Source organism: Mus musculus, chromosome 19 (genome assembly GCF_000001635.26).
Source record: "Mus musculus strain C57BL/6J chromosome 19, GRCm38.p6 C57BL/6J".
In the NCBI taxonomy this organism is placed as follows: domain Eukaryota; kingdom Metazoa; phylum Chordata; class Mammalia; order Rodentia; family Muridae; genus Mus; species Mus musculus.
Window position 1 is genome coordinate 47,723,806 of NC_000085.6, and position 21,465 is coordinate 47,745,270.

General features: G+C 42.9%; 2 protein-coding genes across 9 annotated transcripts in view; one reads left to right on the top strand and one right to left on the bottom strand.

Annotated features, from left to right (window-relative positions):
• The first annotated feature begins 7,908 nt into the window (after positions 1-7,908).
• Sfr1 (SWI5 dependent recombination repair 1) lies at positions 7,909-11,783 on the top strand. 2 transcript variants are annotated; one of them, XM_006527308.3, is made up of 4 exons: positions 7,909-8,016; positions 8,833-9,183; positions 9,714-10,106; positions 11,019-11,730. In XM_006527308.3, the coding sequence occupies exons 2-4, from the start codon at positions 8,848-8,850 to the stop codon at positions 11,211-11,213; spliced, it is 924 nt and encodes a 307-aa protein (XP_006527371.1). In that variant the 5' UTR covers positions 7,909-8,016; positions 8,833-8,847; the 3' UTR covers positions 11,214-11,730. The 2 variants fall into 2 exon arrangements, with proteins under 2 accessions (XP_006527371.1, NP_080653.2); NM_026377.2 differs by having other exon boundaries at positions 7,951-8,016; positions 8,825-9,183; positions 11,019-11,783.
• Positions 11,784-13,051: 1,268 nt separating this feature from the next.
• Cfap43 (cilia and flagella associated protein 43) overlaps positions 13,052-21,465 on the bottom strand; it is a 100,598-nt gene continuing 92,184 nt past the window's right edge. For 5 of the 7 annotated variants that reach the window (XR_003952732.1, XM_011247103.3, XM_006526532.4 and 2 more), the window contains 4 exons: positions 15,865-16,029; positions 14,973-15,053; positions 14,224-14,377; positions 13,755-14,082 (listed from right to left, as the gene is read on the bottom strand). Coding sequence is in view for 5 of the 7 variants with exons in the window: in XM_011247103.3 (XP_011245405.1) it covers positions 13,916-14,082; positions 14,224-14,377; positions 14,973-15,053; positions 15,865-16,029 (567 nt within the window). In the remaining 2 variants the exon portion in view is untranslated. Of the gene's footprint in view, positions 14,083-14,223; positions 14,378-14,972; positions 15,054-15,864; positions 16,030-16,118; positions 16,215-21,465 lie in introns of those variants that run through there. The other 2 variants (NM_027559.2, XR_001782551.2) reach the window with 2 other exon arrangements.

Sequence of the window (21,465 nt, forward strand, 5' to 3'; positions counted from 1 at the left end):
ACACAAACACATATACAAGAAAGCAAAAACAAACCAAACCAAAACAAACCATATGTATTTTTAAAAGAAGAGATAAAGACCAGCCTAGGCAACATAACGAAACCTTGTTTCAATGAAGACATAAGGAAGGGAGGCCATGAGAGAAAATTATTTCTATGCCAACACTCTCCAGGGCTGGCTCTGATTGAATCTATGTGATACACACTGGTGTCTAATTTGTGAGATCCTAATATATGTTTACTTTCCCCCCAGAGCCACTAGCATACCTTATGTGGTATTATCATGGTCCTTGTCCATAGGACATCTTACCCATAACTATTTCTCTGGGGGAAACAGGACTTTATGCAATACCAAAATGCATCCAAACTGGAGCCACAGCAGCACAGATTTGCATGGAGATCATGGAGAGAGAAGCAAGGGCAAGGAGCTGCCTTGTGTTTGCTAATGTGAACAGCCAGAGTTGGTTGCAAGGTCAACTCAGGAAAAGAGCTCCAATCCTCTGACTAAGTCATCCCTCTTCCATGCTGAAATCATCTTACTGCCGGACTGAATCGAGAGGGGGAAATGTTGCAAGCACAGCAAGGATCGCCTCTAGTCACCAAAGCTTACGCTCAGCCCCAAATCTCCAAAGTCTTCCTACAGGTCTCGAACTCGCAACGTCCCCTCCCCTACTTGTGACCACACCCCACCCCATCCCCAGCTCAATGCACACAATGGCGAGAATCAACGCGGACGGACGAGGTCTAGAGCACAAACGGAAACTCAAAGGAGCAAGGTGTGCGGCTTGACCACCGAACCCACTCAAAATTTCCCTACTACAAAGTGCAGCTTATCAAACTTACAAGGTGTAATCAGGCTGAGCCTGGTTATTATGGGATCCCACCACCCCTAACAAAGCACACATGCATCTGTAGTACCTGCCTATATCATTATGAATGGCAGAATATTGATGTCCAATAATCCTTTATGTCCGATGATATAAAAAGACCTTAAGAACATGACTTTCCCAGAGTTAGGTTCTGTCAATGTACTCAAAATCAGTTGTGTTTTGTCTGTTGTTTATATCTCAAAATCCAGTTTGAATCTGCAGAATAATTAATTTTATGGAGTAAACAAGCCAGTAACTCTCTTTTGAAAAATAAGTGTTCTAGAAGCAGAGTTGGTTTTGCTTCAGAACAAGAAATGGTTCCTCCCCCTGACCCCTCTCTATCTCTCCCTATCCCCTCCCATGCAGTTCTTGGCAAAGAATGTTTGAGCACTCAAGAGGCCTTACTTCATTTGGGAACACACGGTCCAGGGATGGTTGCTGCATCAGCCTGAAGCCTGCTTTGGGAGCTGCTAACCTGCCAACACTCAATTCCAGCCTCCTAAATACTCTCCTTAATTCACACAGCCCTGACCTGGGCTCTTTCAAACGTGAACATGCCGTTTTCTTTTGTTTTTGTTTTTGTTGTTGTTGTTGTTGTTTTTTCGAGACAGGGTTTCTCTGTATAGCCCTGGCTGTCCTGGAACTCACTTTGTAGACCAGGCTGGCCTTGAACTCAGAAATCCACCTGCCTCTGCCTCCCAAGTGCTGGGATTAAAGGCGTGCGCCACCACTGCCTGGCTTGTTTTGTTTTTTTTAACTCATCAAAATCAAGCCACCAGGTGCCAATTCACTTGACCTCCTGTTTGATATCCTTGAACTTATTTTTCTAAAATAAATATTCTTTATCTGTTCTGGGAAGCTTAATTGTATCATAAGGAAGGAAAAAAATTATAAGACAGAGTGTTTTACATTGTAAAAATAGGAAGTACTCACAGCAGACAGGGTGACATTGATTTTAAAACGAGTTGAATGATCCATTCTGAAAAATCAGTGCCTAAAAATAATGCCTGAAATGAAACCGCCCCTGTGGGGAATTATTGGAATGACACAGGGTCACCCTGATGTCTCTTCCCAACCTGTGGATAGAGGCCCTGAGGAACCTATGATGCTATTTTCCTCCTCTGCCTCCTCCCCCTCCCCCTCCTCCCACCTCCTCCCTCTTCTTTAAGAGAAGAGAGCATCTTGCCAAAGATTCAAATTCATTCCTTTCGGTGTAGTTTAATTACACAAGTCTTATGCTAATTATTGTTGTACTGCAGATTTGGCAGCTTTACAAAAATCTCAAACGTGTGCACACAAGTTCAAAAACTCCGTTTCAGTGGCCCAGAGTTGGGCTAGGAAGGCATTTCAGAGGATGCCAATCCACAGCGAGGCTGGCTTTTTTTTCTTTCTTTCTTTCTTTTTTTTTTTTTTTTTAATCTCACGCGTAGCTTGTAATTTGTAGTTTCATAGGAATTTGTTTGACTAGCATGTGTACGTGATTAGCTGCCTGCTAATCTACAGCCCAAATCTATATTCCTTAACATCTGGGAATGGTGACTGCTAATATGACAGACCAAAGGCTTGAGAAATCCAAACTTCCTCCTGGGCCACTCCTGCACTGGCCCTGTGGTCTCCTCACCTCGGACCTTCACCATGGTCACCAGGGACGCTGCATTTCCAACATCCAGCATTCCTAGAAGGGTGTAGATTGGGAAGTCCCTCCCGACAGAGCAAGGGGACGATGTAGAGATGTCACTGTCCATCTCTGAGTTTGTGCGGCTGGACGTTGGGGAAGAGTTCTTTCAGTGGCCCATTCCTTGATGTTAAGATGGGGCAGAAAGTGCCTGTGAACAAAGAACACTGGACTTGGAGGAAGTGAGACCGTGGAGGTGCTTGAGAGACAGTGTCACAGTAGCTAGAAGGGAAGCCATGAACAAGAGGCAGAACTAATTAGAAACTGAGTTAGGAGACAAAGTATCATCTTTGTTCATGCTGTGTTAACAGAATCCCAATAGCTGGGTAAAGTTGGAGGACCTGGTAAGGGTTCTATCCTCTGCTTCTTTTTCATAAAGCTGTTAACTGAAGTTCAAGGGTCCGGGAGCTACAACTGCATTAGACACTCAACAGAGAAGATTGACTGGTTAGAACTGACCATGGTATTTGGGGCAACCTGAATATGTGTTCCCAGGAAACTGCCACTCATATCTGGGTCCAAAACAAATTACTTCTTATTCCTTGTGACATGAGAACTATGTTTTCGTGTCAACAATATTTATGTATCATCAAAAAATTAGTGAAGTCATATCAATTCTGAGCCACCAGGACCATCATTAAGCTTGTGTTTTAGTTAGTGATAGCACCAGCAATGTAATGGGGCCAGAAAGCGAGTTAACAACATCACTGACAAGTTGTAGGGCCTGGACATAGAGCAGGAAAGAGCAGTGGGTAGACTCTAGGAAGCAGAAAGATGAATGAAGAGGTGAGTCTGCCCAAGCTCCAGCTGCAAACCCTTGAGCACCAGGACTGGTCTTATAATCATCTTTAACCACACTGAAGCTTGAGAAAGAGCAGCTCCTGTGATAATTTCACAGTCTTGGAGTCTGTTTGATGTGTAAACATGCCAGTTCTGTCTTCTCCCCCTGCCTCTCGTTACTGTTTCAGTCCTGAGGTAGACATTTATTGGGGACTTTCTTAGTTGGAAGGGGAAACAGGAAATGGGAGGTAAGAGACCACTCTTTCACATTTTAGATCTCGCTGCTGCTTGGGTTCCACTCTCTCACACCTTGGCAAGCTTTGAGGATAGAGAATGCTGGGTCAAATATGTGAATTTAGGTTAACCAGATGGTTTTTTTCCCCCCCTCAGATGACATTTCTGAATGAATAAAAAAAATCTGAGAAAGAAGTGGCCGTGAGCAACACCTTTATTCTCTCCTCTCATAGCCTCACACTCCTGCCACCAACCACCCCTTTCTCATCCCACACAGCCCCCCCTCCTTCATCACCCCAATCACTCCATTTTTCTCTGAGGGAGCAGCATACCCAGCAACAGCAGTGAGTCCCAGACTTCTGTGTCTCTCGTCTGTAATGGACTTGACAAAACTCCAGATCTGGTAGGACGCAAACGCAGCAAACGCAGGAACTTCATGTGAAGGGATCTCGTTAGGTTTTTGTTTGTTAATCTGCACCTAAGTTAGCAGAAGCTTTCCCAGGTGTCTGGTGCTGGAAAGGTTTTGTCCCACTGATGGTTTCGGCCCTCATCATGGTATCTCCTCACTCTAGGTACCCATCCTATTTAGTGAGGCAAACATCTTATGGATACCTAAAATAACGCAGGGTCTTTCGTCTTGTGGTTTAAAATACAATTCTTTTATGGTTGATATAGCTGAATATATATACATACACACACACACACACACACATATATATATATTTATGGAGAGAGCACAGAGGTCACCTGTGGTATTTGATAATCTCTAAAAGTAGATTAATCATGGGCCTGGAGAGATGGCTCAGCGGTTAAAAGCACTGGCTGCTCTTCCGAAGGTTCTGAGTTCAATTCCCAGCAGCCCCATGGTGGCTCACAACCATCTGTAATGGGATCTGATGCCCTCTTCTGGTGTGTCTGAAGACAGCTACAGTCTACTCATACACATAAAATAAATAAATCTTTTTGAAGAAGTAAGTTAATCACACATTCTTGAATTCCCCATGAGAATTCATTAGGCAACAGAGAGAGAACAAGAAACACAGAGTCAATTATTCTCGAAAGGAAACTAGGAACTGACCAAGCAATAGAACACCTTTGTACCATGCAGAGGTCTGTAAGATGCCACTGGCAAGAGAAACCTAGACAAGAGCTTTTGAAGGTGTTTTTCCATTTGCATACAGTAAGAAAATGTCCGGGTAAATAGTTAGGAACACCTACTGAATTCTTTTTGTGCTGTAAATCAACTTTATCATGTGGGTTTTATTTAATTCTTCACCTAAATGGTTTATACTCATAAGTTTACAATCTTAAGGGGAAAAAAAATCCTTTGGATACTAGCTATGTCTTCATGAGACAAAGTTTCTGTCAATATAGAAAAGTCTATGAAATAAATTATCCTAAGTTCATGCTAGGATATAAAAACTGCGAAAGCTGCAAGGTTAGAAGAAAAAGAAATCGACTGAACATTTCAACTGTGCTTAAAATACCTTTATGGTTGCACAGGGAAAAAGAGAGAGGCAGGGAGCGTGGGGGAGGGAGAGGGAGAAAGACTATATAATATTGTTTTCTTACACTTAAAAGTGAATAATAAACCAAACCTTCATAAAGATTCCTAGGTCCGTGTCATCACCCATCAACAGTTTGAATGGAAGACACATTTTACCACTCCCTGGTGAATAATAATGGAGTCAACGGTAGCCTTGGGAATCGAAGAAACTGAAAAACACAGAGAAAGTCTGACTTCGGATGAAATTAATTACTATTATCCCTGAATCCTAGGACAAGTCTCCCATTGTTCTCTGTGGTAGGGTAAGGAGTCTTTGTTCCCTGGCTCACAAGGAAGCACTTTTAACTACTTGAAAATTTCATACGAAAATAAAAATGTCCTCTGTGACAAATACCAAACTCTTTGTAGGCAAATAGATTTCAGGTCACTAAAGACATGAAAATATTTCTCTAAAGACACATGGAAACTATAATGGTTACTTTTAGTCCCCGTCGCCCACCCTAAAGCTAACGGTCGAACCCAGGGCCTCATGAATGGCAGGTAAGCATCCTATCACAGAGCTGTGTCTCCATTTGTGTAGGGGCAATTTATACATATTCCAGATCTTTTGCATTAAATTGAGTATGGGAAGTAAAATACAAACATATGGGAAGACCATTGACACAGCACACAGAAGAGAGAATGGCCAACAGACACACATTTCCGAGCTAACAGGTTTTCCTGAGAGCTAGTTCAGAGGTCCTTGGAAAGCTTGGCCAGTCTTATTTTAATACATCAGTTTCATATAAAAACAAGTCAGAACATTTGCAAGGCAAGATGTTGTTTTCCTTTATGTAGTCAGTAAAAGCATAGCTCTAAGATTAGGCTGTAATAACAAAAGAATTTGGGAGCAGCTGATTTTAGACTTATAAAAACAACTCACCCTTACGCCTCAAGGCATCCTGAATATGAAGTGTGCTTTGTGCTTCAAGTGTCAGGGCAGGTAAGTCTGCCCTTTTTTGTAATGAGAGAACTCATAGGAAGGAAAAAATGAGAAGAAATGATTTCACAGACTGATCTGTGAGTTGGTGAGTAACACTTGTACCATAAAAATCATGCATTCTACTGCCTTCCCCTTAATCTCAGCACTCGGGAGACAGAGGCAGGAGGATTTCTGTGAATTCCAGACCAGTCTGGGCTACAAAGCAAGGTCCAGAACAACCAGGGGAGTTACAGAGGAACCCTGTCTTAAAAAACCATCAAACAAAACAACCTCCTGTCCCCAAGTAATGAATTCTGTTCTTGCTGTTTCTTAAACATTTAGGAGTGGAACATTAATTTATTAATGGTCACATGTGAAGGCTTGACGTTTTCTGGTATTTATGGCTTAAGTTGTGTGGACTTTTAGCTATCATAGCACTCTTTTAAAAATCCGTGCTTTTGGGAAAGGTAAGGGATAAAAGCTTGTGAGACATTGCTTTAAGTCAATTAGGGAATGACGAATATGCTTGACTAAATGTTCCTTTGGTGTTTTGCATGATTCTAGCTGCCTCTCATACATTATCATTGAATTTCCCTGTCTCTAGGAGGTGAATATTGTTCTCATTTACCAAGCCATCGAACTGAGGTCCACGGCCACACTACACTCCATTGCACAAAACAAAAACAAACCAAAGAAGAAACCGTGGTGCCAGGACTCTAATCTAGGCAATTGCAACATCTGCAGATCTAATCACCTCATTAAGTTCCTTTAGGTTCTGTATTTATTAACTGACCGCCTAGGAGTCTAATCAGTTCTTTCGGGTTACTTTAAAGCCACTATTAGCAGATATTCGGAAAGAGAGCTGTCCCTTATTACAAACTTCCCAGTGACTCACAAGTTAGCTCAACTTCTCTACACCCACGGCTCCACCCAAGCTAGTTCATTTTGCTGTTGCATAGCAACAGAACATCCTGAACACTAGAAGGCCGTGCAGCCTCCCAGAGTCTAGCAAGGGGCCTCCTGGGGGCCCCCAGAGCCTAGCAAGGGGGCATCCCGGGAGTCGAGCCAGGGTCTAGCAAGGGGCCTCCCGGGGGCCCCCCAGAGTCTAGCAAGGGGCACCCCCAGGAGTCGAGCCAGGGTCTAGCAAGGGGCCTCGGGGGGGGGGGGGCAGGATCAAGCAAGGGGTTTAGTTCTCAAATATCTGAATTCTAGTCCGAACCTGTCGGATCGACCGCGCCCCGCTTCCTGTTCTGCGCCATAATACACTTCCTTAGGTTATTTTTTTCTCAGATTTGACCAAAACATGTGAAGCCAAGCAGAGGTGGGCACAGACCAAAATAAGGGGGCGAGTCCGCAAGGCAGGCTGGGGATGCCCTCTACTGTTTATGCAGAGACACCCACATAGACTCCGAGCCAGCAGGGAGCCGAGCGGGCCCCGCGGTTTCCGGCCCTGCCACGTCTGAGGAAAAGCCTTTGCGGTGGGGAAAGCCGAGCCTGCCAGGGGGCGAGCGCTGCCAGAGGGCGGTGCTCTCGGGCGCGCCACCCTGACGATACCCACCCCGCCCCCAACCCCACCAGGGAAGCTGCTCGGGAAGGCAGCTGGCACCGCAACTCCCAAAGGCAGTGGCGAGCGGAAGCGCGCCCCCCTCAGGCCCCTCCAAGGGCCTAACATCGTTTTTTCCATGGACGCCACCCCACGGCTGGCGGCCGCGCGCGCGTAGCCGAGCCCTGGAGCGCGCCGGCCAGCCCTGCCAATCACGAGCCGCGCCCGCCTCCCGCCAGGCCCCGCTCCGCCCCGTGGCCCAGGCCCGCGGCCCGCCGCGCACGCGCAGTCGGAGCTGTACGGAGCACATCCGCCTGCTCCGGCCAAGCTAGCCAATCGTACGTCTCTTCTCCGGTGAGGCTCCGCCCCCGGGGCGAGGTCAGTGGGCTGCGGGCGCTCCGCTGGCTGTGTGTACGGTGTGTCGCCGCTGTGAGCATGGCTGAGGAAGGTACTGAGCTTTCTCCCTGGGGTTGGCCTGAGCGGCAGGCCTGCGGGTGTCTGGGTATCTGACGGAGAAGCTCTCTCCGGCGTCGCGGGAGCTCGGCCTCCTGCTCTGTGGGATAGAGGGCTTTCTGTGGCGAGGGAGGCGGAGGAGTGGAGGAGGAGGGCTACGGGGTTGCTGAAGAGAAGGGAGCTGGGGGGAGCGCGCTTTCTGTGGTGGGGGGACGGGGTGGGGAAAGGGGGAGCTGAGTGGGGTGCGGGGACGGGGGGAGGGCTTTCTGTGGTGAGGAGGGAGGGGAAAGGGGGAGGGAGAGTGGGCGGGGCTTTGTGGAGAAGATGGACGGGGCTGGGGAGGAGGGCGGAGTCTTTGACCATAGTAAACCCAAAGGGGCAGATGCTGCTTTCTGACACCTCGGGACTCGTTCTTGGTTCTAGGCGCAAAGCTTTTAAGAGTCAAGATTCAGGCTGTATTGCTTTTATTTACGAAATTATAACAAAAATTAAAGTTCTTGACTAGTTATAGTTCCCCTTCCTGAAACGCAAATTTTTGGGGGTGTTTTGAAGGGAAAAAAAGAAAGACAGTGAGATACTAGCTGGTTTATTTGTCGTGAAAGAAACAGGACTTGGTTACTTCCCCATGTGGAGAGGTAAATGGAAAATATGAGAAGAATTAGAATAAATTATAGCTACATGTAATTGGAAGAAATGGCTGACTATTTTTGGTGTTTAGTTCACTGAAGAAAATTTTGTTCAGAAAAATTGAGGTCTGTTTTGAGATAATTTGATTATCATTCGCGTCTTTTCTTTTTGATAAGGAAATCAGGAGTTCACTTCCAAGATGGAAAACTCATCAGATTCAGCATCGACTTCACCTGATGCTCCTCAGCCCAGTGAGAATCCACCATCACCACCGACTTCACCTGCCGCTCCTCAGACCAGTGAGAATCCACCATCACCACCGACTTCACCTGCCGTTCCTCAGACCAGGGAGAATCCACCATCACCACCGACTTCACCTGCCGCTCCTCAGCCCAGGGAGAATCCACCATCACCACCGACTTCACCTGCCGCTCCTCAGCCCAGGGAGAATCCACCATCACCCCCGACTTCACCTGCCGCTCCTCAGCCCAGGGAGAATCCACCATCACCCCATTCGAATAGTTCAGGAAAACAAGTATGGATATCTGTGTTGTCCTCTATCCCCCACCCCCATCTGTTCTGTTCCAGAGTATTCTGATAGTGCCAGTTTTAAGGCTACTGGAGTGTGAATTAATATGTAGCTCATACCTTTCTAACTGCCAAGATTTTCTTCTTGAATCGGTTCATTTTGTTTAATTTCTTATGAGGTTACTGCGATGCTCCAAACCAAGGAAACTTGAATCTGTACAGTATTTCTTAGGGGGAAGTCTTTGGTAGCAGGTCTTCTCCTTAGTTTATAGTTCTGAAGCATTTCTAGTATTATCAGGCAAATACTAGCTGCCAGTGGCAGGCGAAGTGTCTCAGTCCTATTTTAGTTAACCTTGCTAAAGTAAGACTATAGGTAGCCTCTGGATATTAGAGACATTGGTGATGCTCGCATGAGATTTGTGGAAACAGAAAGCCATCCATTGTACCTATCGTAGAAGCATATAGCCTTTATTTTTAATAGATTGACTTACTACAAGAATGTATCCTTAACATTTTTGATGTTTGTGTCTTTTTCAGCCTCTGAGTGGAACACCTAAAGAAAGGTTAAAGAAAGCAAGATCTTCATCTCATTCATTTTGTAGTGTGGTGAAGCGTATGAAGGTAGAGAATGACGAAAATAATGAGACCCTTTCAGAACCAGGAGAATCTTCAAAGGAAGAAAATTGTTCAAAGGCCCAAGAAAGCTTGAAAAACAAAGACAGTGAGCCTGGAGAAAAGAGCTCAGAGGAGAAAAACACGTGTGAATCTAAGTCGTCGGATACTGGGTCATCTAATGCCCTCCCAAAGGAGTCTGAGAATGCGATCATTAGAGAAAAATTAAAACAAGAAAAAATAAGATTGATTAGGCAGGTTGAAGAGAAGGAAGACCTTCTTCGGAGGTTAAAGTTAGTCAAGATGTATAGAATAAAGGTGAGAAGAATCTTAGAACCGTTACATCATTTTTACATAAACTGCGGTAGTTTCTAAATTGGAGATACATTTTAGTTTGATAAACAATCAGCCAGATAACCAGAAACCCGGGTTACAAGAGCTTTGACTGAAATAGAAGTAGTTGGTTCAGAGTGAGGCTGAGGAACCCCTTCAACACGAGGTAAAACTTAAAAGCTTAGGGTTTTGTTTAATGCACAGGTGGAGCGTTTTGGCCTTAATTTCTAGCCAGTAGCAAGATGAGAAGTGAGAGGTGTTCCATGAAGATGCAGGGGGACAGAGCACGATGGTGTTAGAACTAAAAGTGGACCACAGAATGCAAGGTGCTGTACTTTCAGTAACGATCCTGCATAAATGTCAGGCATTTTATTTGGGAAAACAGATTTTAGGTTTCAGCTTACACACGTTGAGTAAAATAGAACATGGATGTCTAGAAGGAGACATTTATTATCTTTGTAGTTCTTACCCAGGTAACACCTCATTTTATCCCAAAACTGGAGTAAGTGACAGAATAGCATGTCTTATATGTGATTTTGAATTTTTAGGACTTTTCTAAATGTAACTGAATAAAATGTTGAAAATACTTTAAACTTGAATATTTTTACCTTTAAGAAGTTTGCGGTACATGGAGACATTAGAAAGGCACAACACAACGTCGTATCTTAAAAAGTATAGTTATATAAAAGGTGTACTGAGAGCCTCAGCTTGTTCTTACATCTAACATGTGAATTTAATAACACTTTTCTAAGGTTAAGGTTTGTCCAGAGCTTGTACTGCCCTTTATACCTGTTACTGGCCTTTAAAGTTAGACAGGAACTAGTTAATTAATTTAGCTACCTTGATGATGTGAGTTGAGCCCCACATCTGATGACTGACTGACTTTTTCTGTTTCAGAACGACGTGACTGAGTTAGAGAATCTAATAAAGAAGTGGAGGAAGTGTGGTCAGCGGCTGCTGTGTGAGCTGCAGTCTATCATGTCGGAGGACGAGGACGAGAAGCTGACGCTCACCGAGCTGATCGACTTCTACGGGATAGATGACAACTTGCTGCACTACAATCGAAGTGAAGAAGAGTTTACAGGGGTGTGATACATTTTCCAGGCTATTTTCTCCCTCTCTTCTTTGGGTGATGTGATCATACCTAGGGCCTCAAAACATGTGCTCTGTTCCTGAGCTATACACTTGGCCCATTTACAGATTGTCTTTGAGAATGGCAATGCAAAGAGAAATGTTTTAAAGGGGAAAAAAAAGATCTAAGCTGTTGTGGCTTAGAGGGAGGAATGTTGAACAGTTTGGGATATTCTGACAAAATTATAAGACGAAGCTTAGTATTTTGGATATGTTTGCTAAAGAAAATATTTAAGTATAAAAAAATTAAAATTGTGTTTAAAAGGAAGTTTGGATAGTTCTAGAAACCAGGGTTAATTCATTGATTTGGGGGGCAAAAAGTTTATATTCAGTATTAGAAAGTAGTATGTTGAATGTCTAAATCTCAAGTGGCATAAATGTAGCCTGCCCTTCCTAAGTTTATGGACCTATGCTCATCTGCTTAACATATCTGTTTGCTAATCTAGCAACTAATTAAACTTAAATGTCTACAGTTTTCTCCAATTTGTTTTCATTTTCCTCATGTACTAAAATGAACATCTGTTTCTTGGGATGCTTCATATCCTTATTTCCTACATGAAGGTGTTCTTGGCATGAACGGTCTTCATAATTCCCTTTGTAGCTTTATCTGTGATGTAAATTGGAACGGTCTGTTGAGTTCAGAGCCATATGTAAAAATGTGGCTTAAGCTGGCCCAGTAGCTGAGAATTTAGAATGAGCCCATGGGGAAAGAGTGTTGCTGTTGCTGTAGCTACTGTATGAACTTGGAAGACACAGGGCTAACATTTTTAAGAATAGCAGGGAGAGCCTTGTGGCCTCCTTCTTCTATCTGCTAATCATTCCTGAAGCCTTCATGATTTCTGCCTTGGGATCTAGCAAAAGTATTCGTTTCTAAATGGCCAGTATTCTAGAGCCTCTCCCCAGAAGTTCGTTTTTATTTGAGCACACTCCTTCCCTTCTGATCTGAAAACCCTTGCTGTTTGATAAAACAGGGATTCAAACCCGTACACACCCACCTACCATATACATGTATAAATTCCCTCTTGCCATCTGTATTTGTGAATCTGTCCTTCCTCTACATAAGGCCATGTTATGCTTGACCTAATTGACTATATCACTAGTTAGTAATGAACTATAAAAACTTATGAACATAACTGCTGTTGAGCAGAAGCTAAGAGGTGTTGGTATCATGAACAGTGTCGATGGGTGGGTTAGAGCCCTTGCAAAGCATCTGTCAGACCACTAAACTGGAAGGGGTTTTTGGAAAGTTATCCTCCAAGCTCAGCTTATCCATGCGTCAAAGCTGAGGCAGCTGAGGAAGGAGCACTCTTAAGGTTAGTGATAAGCCATAAATAGCACAGGATGATTGTCCATTAAGACCAGAATTAGTCTGTTAAATTTAGGACATTGTCTTTTTCATTCAGGCAACTCGTTTAAATGACCTAATACTAGCAAAACCAAATCTAGTATATCCATGGTTGACTCTGCAGTTGTCACAGACCTGGCAACCCCATGCTAAGTATAAAGTGCCTGTACCTTACCTCTTGACCCCATCTCTCTGCTTCTCAAAAGTCACATCATACAAGAAAGTGTTAGAAATCATACAAGAAGTGTTACCAATGGCTTCTCTGCTAAGTCATCTAAACTACCTACCTTAGAATCCTTCTAGTTGTGAAGAAGGAAGAGTTGGCAAAGAGATGTTGGTCCTGCTGTTGACACACGAAGTGCTGAGCATTAATGGAAAGTCAGTTTCTTCTAAATGGAATTTTTTCCTACTATTTTTACATCTGTGATAGTTGAAGTATTCATTTTTTCCTTGTATTGGAAATAGCTTTTTTTTTCTCTTACATTCTGATTAGTTTCCCTTCCCTCTACTCCTAGTTCTTCCTTCCCCTCTCATCCAGATCCACCCTCTTTCTGTCTCATTAAAAAACTAAAACAGGCTTCTAGGGATAAGAGTAAAGTAAAATAAGATAAAAACTAATACACCAGAATAGGCGAAACAAACTTAAGTGGAAATTTTTATTTTTTTGAGGTAGTCTCATGTAACCCAGAATGGCAGCCAGTTCTAATGATTGTGAAATTGCAGGAGTATGCTTCCAAGTGAAAGATTTGTTTTGATTACTTTTACCCATTCAAGTATATATTATATATGGTGATGTACATTAAACCTAAATTTAGATTATAAGTTGCAGAAAATTGGGACATTGCTATCACGTGGAGACAATGATAAGTGATCTTGAAGATGCCTCTTGGAATCAGCAAACCACAGCTCTGGGAGGGTGGGTGGGATTATGTTTGCCAGGGAGTTGTCTTACAGAATTAGAATGTTCTACACAAGTAGAATAAAGGTTTCAAGGGAATGAGCACTTGTTTACTGGACCCTTTGAGGGTTAAAAAAACAAAACAAAACAGTTCTGTTACAGTAGGGAAGGAAGGAAGACTGTTTGCAAAATATAATTTACAATCCAGTGTTTCTTGGCTGAAAACCACTGTTCTTTAATAAATACAAGCGACACTTTATGATATTTTACTCATTTATTCCTGGAGGACAGGTAACTGTACTATTAAAAACGTGCAGCTAAGAGGTGACCTACTTAAATTTCCTGATCAGGAGAGAGAGAAGTTTCTGTCCAAGTGATTCTATTCAAGGGACATTAGTTGGGCATTGTGTGCTTTCTGCTCTACATTGGGATGAGAGCAGGGAATGTCTTCATCCTGAGTCTTTCAACTTCAGCCTGCAGGATTGAGATCTGCTCAGCTTGCTGCTTGGAGATGTTCAACAGCTTCTGCTGCTTCAGCTGGTTGTCGTAGCGTTCTCTAGCAATCTTCTCACAGGTCAGCTTAGACCCTAATCCAGAAATGGAGAACAGAAGTAGTTATTACCACCTATTTCCATACAGAAGCAACACTTAAGGTCAGTCCCATCGAAGGGGATGCTGGGAGCTATGACTGTTAGAATCCCTTTGATTGACTGAGAAAAAGAGCTCACCTATCTCATTGCAAATGTCTTGTCTCTCTGAGACGGCCACCAGTTCTTCCCGTAGATTACAGCTTAGGGTGTAATTTGCAACATCTTTCTGATTGCTGTATTTTCCCAGTTTCTTGAGTAGCTTTTTGCAGTTTTCTACATTCTTCTTATGAGTCTGAAATTTTTGTTCCCATGAAACCCCAAAACAATGTTGAAAAAGTTTATAAAAACATTTGTACTTTTAAAATACTTATCATCACTTAAGATAATACTGTATTTAATCCCTTGTGTCTGTTGGATGGTCTGTCCATAGTAGACACTCAGGGTTTTTTGTTAAAAGATAGAATGTTAATACCACACTTCAGAAAAGATTTTTAGATGGTCTTAACAATGAACATTTTAAAACCTTGGCAATTACTTTCCTCTAATCTTATATGCTATATAGTAAAACCAGTTTTGTTACTAAGTTATACTAAGATTAAAAAACAAAAGTCCAAAATGCCAGGAAAACAATTGGTACTTGTGTGGCTCAGATTTAACTACTGTGAAAGCAAATTCACATAGATTATTCCCAATATCCAGAGCAGTGCCGCAGTCTTATCACTGACTATGGTTACAAAGACACCATTCGGGGAACCCTGATTGTCATGAGTATCAGTAAATTATCAAGTTTCTGTTAGTTTCCGTCAGAGCCCATGACTGAAACATTACTTTGTCCATAATGGTTCACGTCTGTTAGCTTTTGAATAATTGATAAGCTTGAGGCTGACCTTATCTATAACACTAATCGTTTGCTCCATTATTCCAATCTGAATGGCAATCACATTCTCGTAGTTTGGTTCGTTTAGGTACTTTAAAAAAAGAAAGAAAAAAGGCATCACAATACATGTAAGGATAAATTTTTCTATTTCTTTTAGGTAACTATAGACAGTTTTGAAAATTACAGTTTTTCATAGCAAATATCTGTATGTTAAGGTTAATTTGCCTTTTGTGCTATAACATTTATTTAGCTATCAATACACTCATCTCTCTATATGCTAGTCATTACAAATACTTAATTTTTTTCATTTGTTCAACTTTGAAAGATACTGACCACCTAGGGACTTCGTAGTTTATTTGGTAGCTAAAGAGTGTCATTTAAAATATTTGAGTAGATGTTACTAGAATCAAGTGGGAATTCAGTGTGGCAGCAGTATAAAAAATAATGAAACTAAGTAATTTTGAGGGGGAAAGGAGGGGAGGGGAGGGGGAAAGGGAGAGAGAGGGCATGTGTAGGTGGATGACAGAATGAGAATGAATGAGGATACGAGAGACCCCAGGCCCAGAGACTAGTTAGAGGCTAATTGTAAGACAGTGTATCTTACTCTTAAACCAATGAAAAGACATCGGCAGAAACAGGAGATGAAGAAGATAAATAGCTAAACTGGGAAAGCCAGGTACAGGAAAGACTGACTCAAATTTTTAAGCCTGAGTGAGTGTCTATAGAGAGATGGGAAATAAGAAAAGAGTCATGGAATTAGCAAATTAAACTTCTGTAGGAAAAAGAACTTAGTTGTGCTCACATCTGGCTTGTGCTCACATCTGGCGTGGCATATGCTTGCCATCAGGCAGGCAGTAAGTCGTTGGGAAGAATGAACACAGGCTGGGGCAGGGAAGACTTGCCTTCTGCCGGTCTCGTGAGAAGAAGAGCATCTCGATGTCCCAGGCCCTCTGGTTTAGGTCCTCCATCTCCATCTCCATCTTCTTGTGCTCCCACTCAATCTGATAGATTCCTTTGTGGACCTCTTTACTTTCCATCATGCTAGCAACTTTCTTTTGTCCTTGAGTCTAAGAAGGTAAATGAGGAGTCAGCGTCTGATTCTGTATACGAGACTGCAGGCCACCTGAAGCTGCTCTCTAAGACTTAATCTAATAACCTGTGTGGGTTCGGAAGTCTTCATGTCTTCGCAGCTGATCCTCCTGGATAAAGCATGTGGTTAACATGGCTAGGCAAACCAGCATCTATCTCGTAGCTAGTAGCAAGGAAAAAATGTCAGATATGACACTTAAACACCCTGCTGTTTTGTACTTCACTTGGAATAATGGTTACTCAGTATATTCATATTAGGTTATATATTCATATCTTCAATATATTTATATAGGTTATTTAAAAACTCATGAAATTCAGAAATAAAGATAAATAACATTTAAATTAAATATTAAACACCAACTTTTAAAAAAAGATTTATTTATTATTATATCTAAGTACACTGTAGCTGTCTTCAGACACACCAGAAGAGGGTGTCAGATCTCATTACAGATGGTTGTGAGCCACCATGTGGTTGCTGGGATTTGAACTCACGACCTTCGGAAGAGCAGTCAGTGCTCTTAACCACTGAGCCATCTCTTTAGTCCAACACCAACTTTTATTATCAAATAAAATATTAAATACGTATTCAATTCAGTTAAATATTTAACAGTATATGATCTCAAAATTAAGGAACATTAATACAGATATTTTATTTAAATAAAAATGGTCCTAAGATTGTGGGACCCCGACTTAGAGTGTTTCTCCCTGGAAGGTAAAGCCCCTGAGCGGTCCCCAAGCTTGTTTTCCCTGATCTCTAAAAATACAGCCAGAAAGAAGCTCTTTGTTCTCTATAGCCAGCAAAAAGCCTTTTTGTTTCTGTGCCTTACAGCCAGAGATGCAATAATTGTAGGAAGATCTACAAGGACATGGAGATAGACCCCGGAGAGAAGGCGCAGCTCAGCCAGAAAGGAGCTGTAGCCAACACTCCTCCCAACTCCTCCCAACTCCTTCCAACTCCTCTCAACTCCTCCCAACTCCTCCCAATTCCTCAGCTAGCTGTTAAAAGGCCCCTACTGTCACCGGGTCGAACTCCCCTGCCCTGCACGGAGGAGGGACTTCGTCCTCAGCTAGCTGATAATAAAACCTCTTGCAGTTTGCATCAGGTGTGGTTATCTCTCGGGCCATTGGGGTGCTGGCCAGCTCATCCCAGGACTTGAGCGGAGGCCCAGCTTCGGGGGTCTTACAAGATCATCAGATGAAATTACTGTGTCTCTAAAATGAATTTATAGCCCTGTGTGGTGGCCCCTACCTGCAATTCTAGTTCTTTGGAGGCTATGACAAGAAGATGGCTCTTAAGTATGAGGACAGCTTTGATCACATAATCTCTGAGCCAGCCTGGGCTGTCTGTCAGTCAAGCAGTCAATCAATTTATGTCAGAATACTACCCATTACCACTTTCCATTCTTTCTCTTCTTTTTGATGCTCGTGCAGCTAAGCCCTGCCCTACCACGTTCTACTCCATTATTCATCCTTTGCTCGGAGCTTGGTCCCTCGACTCCGTGCAGTTCTTACCTTCCCTCATCTTTTAAAATTGTATCTCAGTCTGGCTATCAGTAGCTAAAATAGTCTCTAAGTTTAAACATCTCTGCTGAGGAGAGCCTTTGACCCAGTCAAGGGTCAGATGCTTTGGTTTATGCAGTAGGGGGGGTGGGGGTGGGGGCTGACACACCCAGAGAGAGGTTGCTATTGGCATGTCATGAGTGGAGGTCAGGGATGCTGCTAAGCAGCCTACACAGGGTGGCCCCCGTAGCAAATAATCCATCCCAAGTGCCAGTGTGCTAAGGCGGAGCAGCGATGTTGTAGAGCCCTGTCTCCTTTTCCACCTTCCTCTCAGGCAGTGTTGTAGGATGTGCTTCGTGTCATTCTGTCCCCATGTCCTGGTCTCTCACCCCTCCTGAGTGGTGCCCCTTCCTTAGCCCTCTACTTAGACCACTCCTGTCAAATAGTTGACACTGCACAAATCTACTTGGCATCTCTTCTCTCGGGGTAGCTAGGAAACAGTGCCCTAGTTTTCTTTCCTACTTCACTAGAAGTTCCTCCACCTCCTTCCCTGTTTCCTTCTGTGCTAGACCTTTCAGAGTTGGATTGGAGGTGCAAACACAAACTCCCTATTTTTGGTCTATCTAACTTTCTCGGTTATCTTGACCAATCTCATGGCTTAAAATTGCCCATAAGTAGATATGTGTGTAATAATCAATGTGCAGGTATTTACATGTGATCTATAAAGAGGACTCGATCTGAACAATCTTGTCAAGTTGGACATTCCACTGAAATGTTTCTTAAATACATCTTAAGTTAACAAAGGGCAAACAAAACTCTTTCCTGACTCCAGCCAAAGCTACAGTCACAGTCTTACCACCAACAGTTATTGATACTATAATCTACTCAGCTAATCAACCTACAATTTTAAGATTTTCTGAGACAAGATCTTGGTATGTAATCTAGGCTGGCACTAAACTTGTATCTTTTGACCTGGCCTCTGAGTTCTGGGGTTACAGGTATCACCAAACCTGGCTAAGCATGGTATTTTCTGCAAACCTCCACTACATGTTTACCAAGAACACTTGAACATGGTGGAAAGTTGGGGAGTCTACTTCGGTTGTCTAGTTTTGGAGCAAGATTGGAACCAGCATTTAGGAAAAGCTAGCCTTTTCTTTTATAGAGCTAAGGCCTTTGGCCACTGAGAGAACAGCAAGCCCTGCCTCCTCAGGATGGTTTTGGTAGGGAAAGGGTAGAAGAAACCAACATAGAAAGAGGAAAGCAAACCATGTATTCCTAGTGAAAAGGTAAGGAAGAAAATAGTGAAACAAAAAAGAAAAGGACCCACGAAAATCCTGTCAACCAAGAATTTAAGAATCTTGTTTAAAAAGCCATGTTTCAGAAATGAAGGCCAATCTGGAAGGGTCCTAAGTTTGAGGCCAGCCTAGGCAATGTAGCAAGACCTTTTCTCAAAAATCTCAATGTAGAGTGGACTATTTTAAAATGAAGGACAGATTAAGACATTTTGAGGGGAACTGAGTGGACAGAGGAAATCCAGTGTTAGTGGATCAGCTCTGTAAGGATGCTAAAGGAAGTCCTTCAAGTCCAGAGATAGTAGAAGGAACTCAACGGAAAAAGGAAGAGATAAAAATACTACCGAGGAACTCTGAATACACGTGTAAATGTAAAGTCCAATCTGGTCCCTAATTACTCCTTTTAAGAGGAAAAGACACAGAACAGTCTCCATACATCAGCGTTAATGAGTACAGACTACGGAAAGACAGGGAATACAGCACTGAGCTGCGCTTTAGACGGGCAGAGCTTCCAATACTCCTAAAGCCAAGTAGGCATTCATTCGAATTTTCTTGTTATATAGTTAAGAGAATTTAACTTTATGTACCAGGGAAAAAAGCTAAAGTTAAAGCCAGCAGAAAGAGAGTAAAACTGTGTGAGTGTGTGTGTGTGTGTGTGTGTGTGTGTGTGTGTGTGTGAGAGCGAGAGAGAGAGAGAGAGAGAAAGAGAGAGAGAGAGAGAGAGAGAGAGAGAGAAGGGGAGAGGGAGGGGGAGAGAGAAATAGAAAATAGGATAACAGAATAAAATTCATGAAATAAAAAGTTGGTTATTTGAAAAACAAATCAGTAAGATTATCAAAACTTAGCTAGATTAAAGCACTGGTGGAGTGTGGTGGGAGTGGGGACTCTCATCCAAAACCAGAATTGTGATTAGAGATATATCAGAACTATATGAATCAAAGAGATTATATACTAAGGGCTGTATACACTAAGGTAATATATGTAATGGTTTGAATATGTTTGGCCCAGGGAGTGGCACTATTTGGAGATGTGGCCTTGGAGTAGGTATGTCACTGTGGATGTGGGCTTTAAGACCCTCTTCCTAGCTGCCTGGAAGTCAGTATTCCACTAGCAGCCTTCAGATGAAGATGTTGACCTCTCAGCTCCTCCTGCACCATGCCTGCCTGGACACTGCCATCTTCCCACCTTGATGATAATGGACTGAACCTCTGAACCTGTGAGCCAGCCCCAATTAATTATTGTCCTTATAAGAGTTGCCTCGGTCATGGTGTCTCTTCACAGCAGTAAAGCCCTAACTAAGACAGGAGTTGGTACCAGGGACTGGGGTTTGCTGTAATAGGCCGGACCATGCTTTTGTTTGGAAGAATGTGGATTTTGGGACTTTGGCTTTGGGGCTTAATGGGCTATTCTAGTAGGAATATGGAAGACTTGGTTGCATATGATTTGAACTGTGCAGATCTAGTCCAAGAGGTTTGAGTGGAGAAGAACTTCAGTATGTGGCCTAGAGACTGTTTTTGTGGTATTTTGGTGAAGAATGTGGCAGTTTTTTCCCTTGTCTGAAAAGTCTGCCTGAGGCTAAGGTAAAGGGACTCAGATTAATTGCATTGATAAAGGAAGTCTCAGAAACACCCATCATAGACTTTGTGGTTAAGTCTCATGAAGAGCATTTTAAATGAGCATAGCAAGCTGAGAGAGAAAAACTATAAAGTATGTGGTTTGAGTATTAAAGGGGCACCAGGAAGTGAAATGGAGCTGAGCCTGTGTTCAAGGATTTTACTTTGAATTAAGGGAGTAGTGAGCTTGGGGCAAGATCCCACCCAGCTGAATTTAGATACATGCTTGGTGGACCACACCTTTAATCCCCCGTGTTTAGGAGACAGGCATGCAGGTCTCTAGTTCAAAGTCAGTCTACAGAGCAAGTTCCAGGCCAGCTAAGCTTAGGCATGAAGGAGTTGGGAACCAGAAAGCTGGTGATAATGTAATAGGACAAGGGGGCCATGTTCCAGCCCCAAAAAGCAGCAGGAGGATTAAATGTTGTCCTTTTAAGGATGCCTTGGTCATGGTGTGTCTATTCACAGCAGTAAACCTTTATAATTTGACCTTATTGATTTTTGATAATATAACAATATCATATATATGTTAGAATAGACATTTAACCTCACTGTCCTGGACTTTTCCTACCTTAGAATCGTGTAGAGAGATTTTAAAAAATACATCTTAGGGTGAGTTCTGGGCACATTTACAAAGCTCTACAGGTGATTTTAATGGCATCTACTGAGAGAAAACACTGATACAACTGAATAAAATACTGTCTTAGTCAAGGTTACCATTGCTGTGATGAAACGCCACATCCAAAAAACAACCTGGGAGGAAAGGGTTGATTTGGCCCACACTTCCACATTAGTGTTCATCATCAAAGGAAGTCAGGAAAGGAACTCAAACAAACCAGGAACCTATAGCAGAAGCTGATGCAGGGACCATGGGGGTTGGGGGAGCTGCTTACTGGCTTGCCCCTCATGGCTTCATCAGACTGCTTTCTTATAGAACCCAAGAAGGGAAGACCCTACCCACTACGGGTAGGGGCCTCCTCCAGCAGTCACTAATTAAGAAAAGAGTCTACAG

Excerpts from the sequence above, each read along its gene's own strand:
- Sfr1 (NM_026377.2), top strand. Across the intron at positions 9,184-9,713 it reads CGAATAGTTCAGGAAAACAA|CCTCTGAGTGGAACACCTAA; the intron begins GTATGGATATCT and ends TGTCTTTTTCAG. Across the intron at positions 10,107-11,018 it reads TCAAGATGTATAGAATAAAG|AACGACGTGACTGAGTTAGA; the intron begins GTGAGAAGAATC and ends TTTCTGTTTCAG.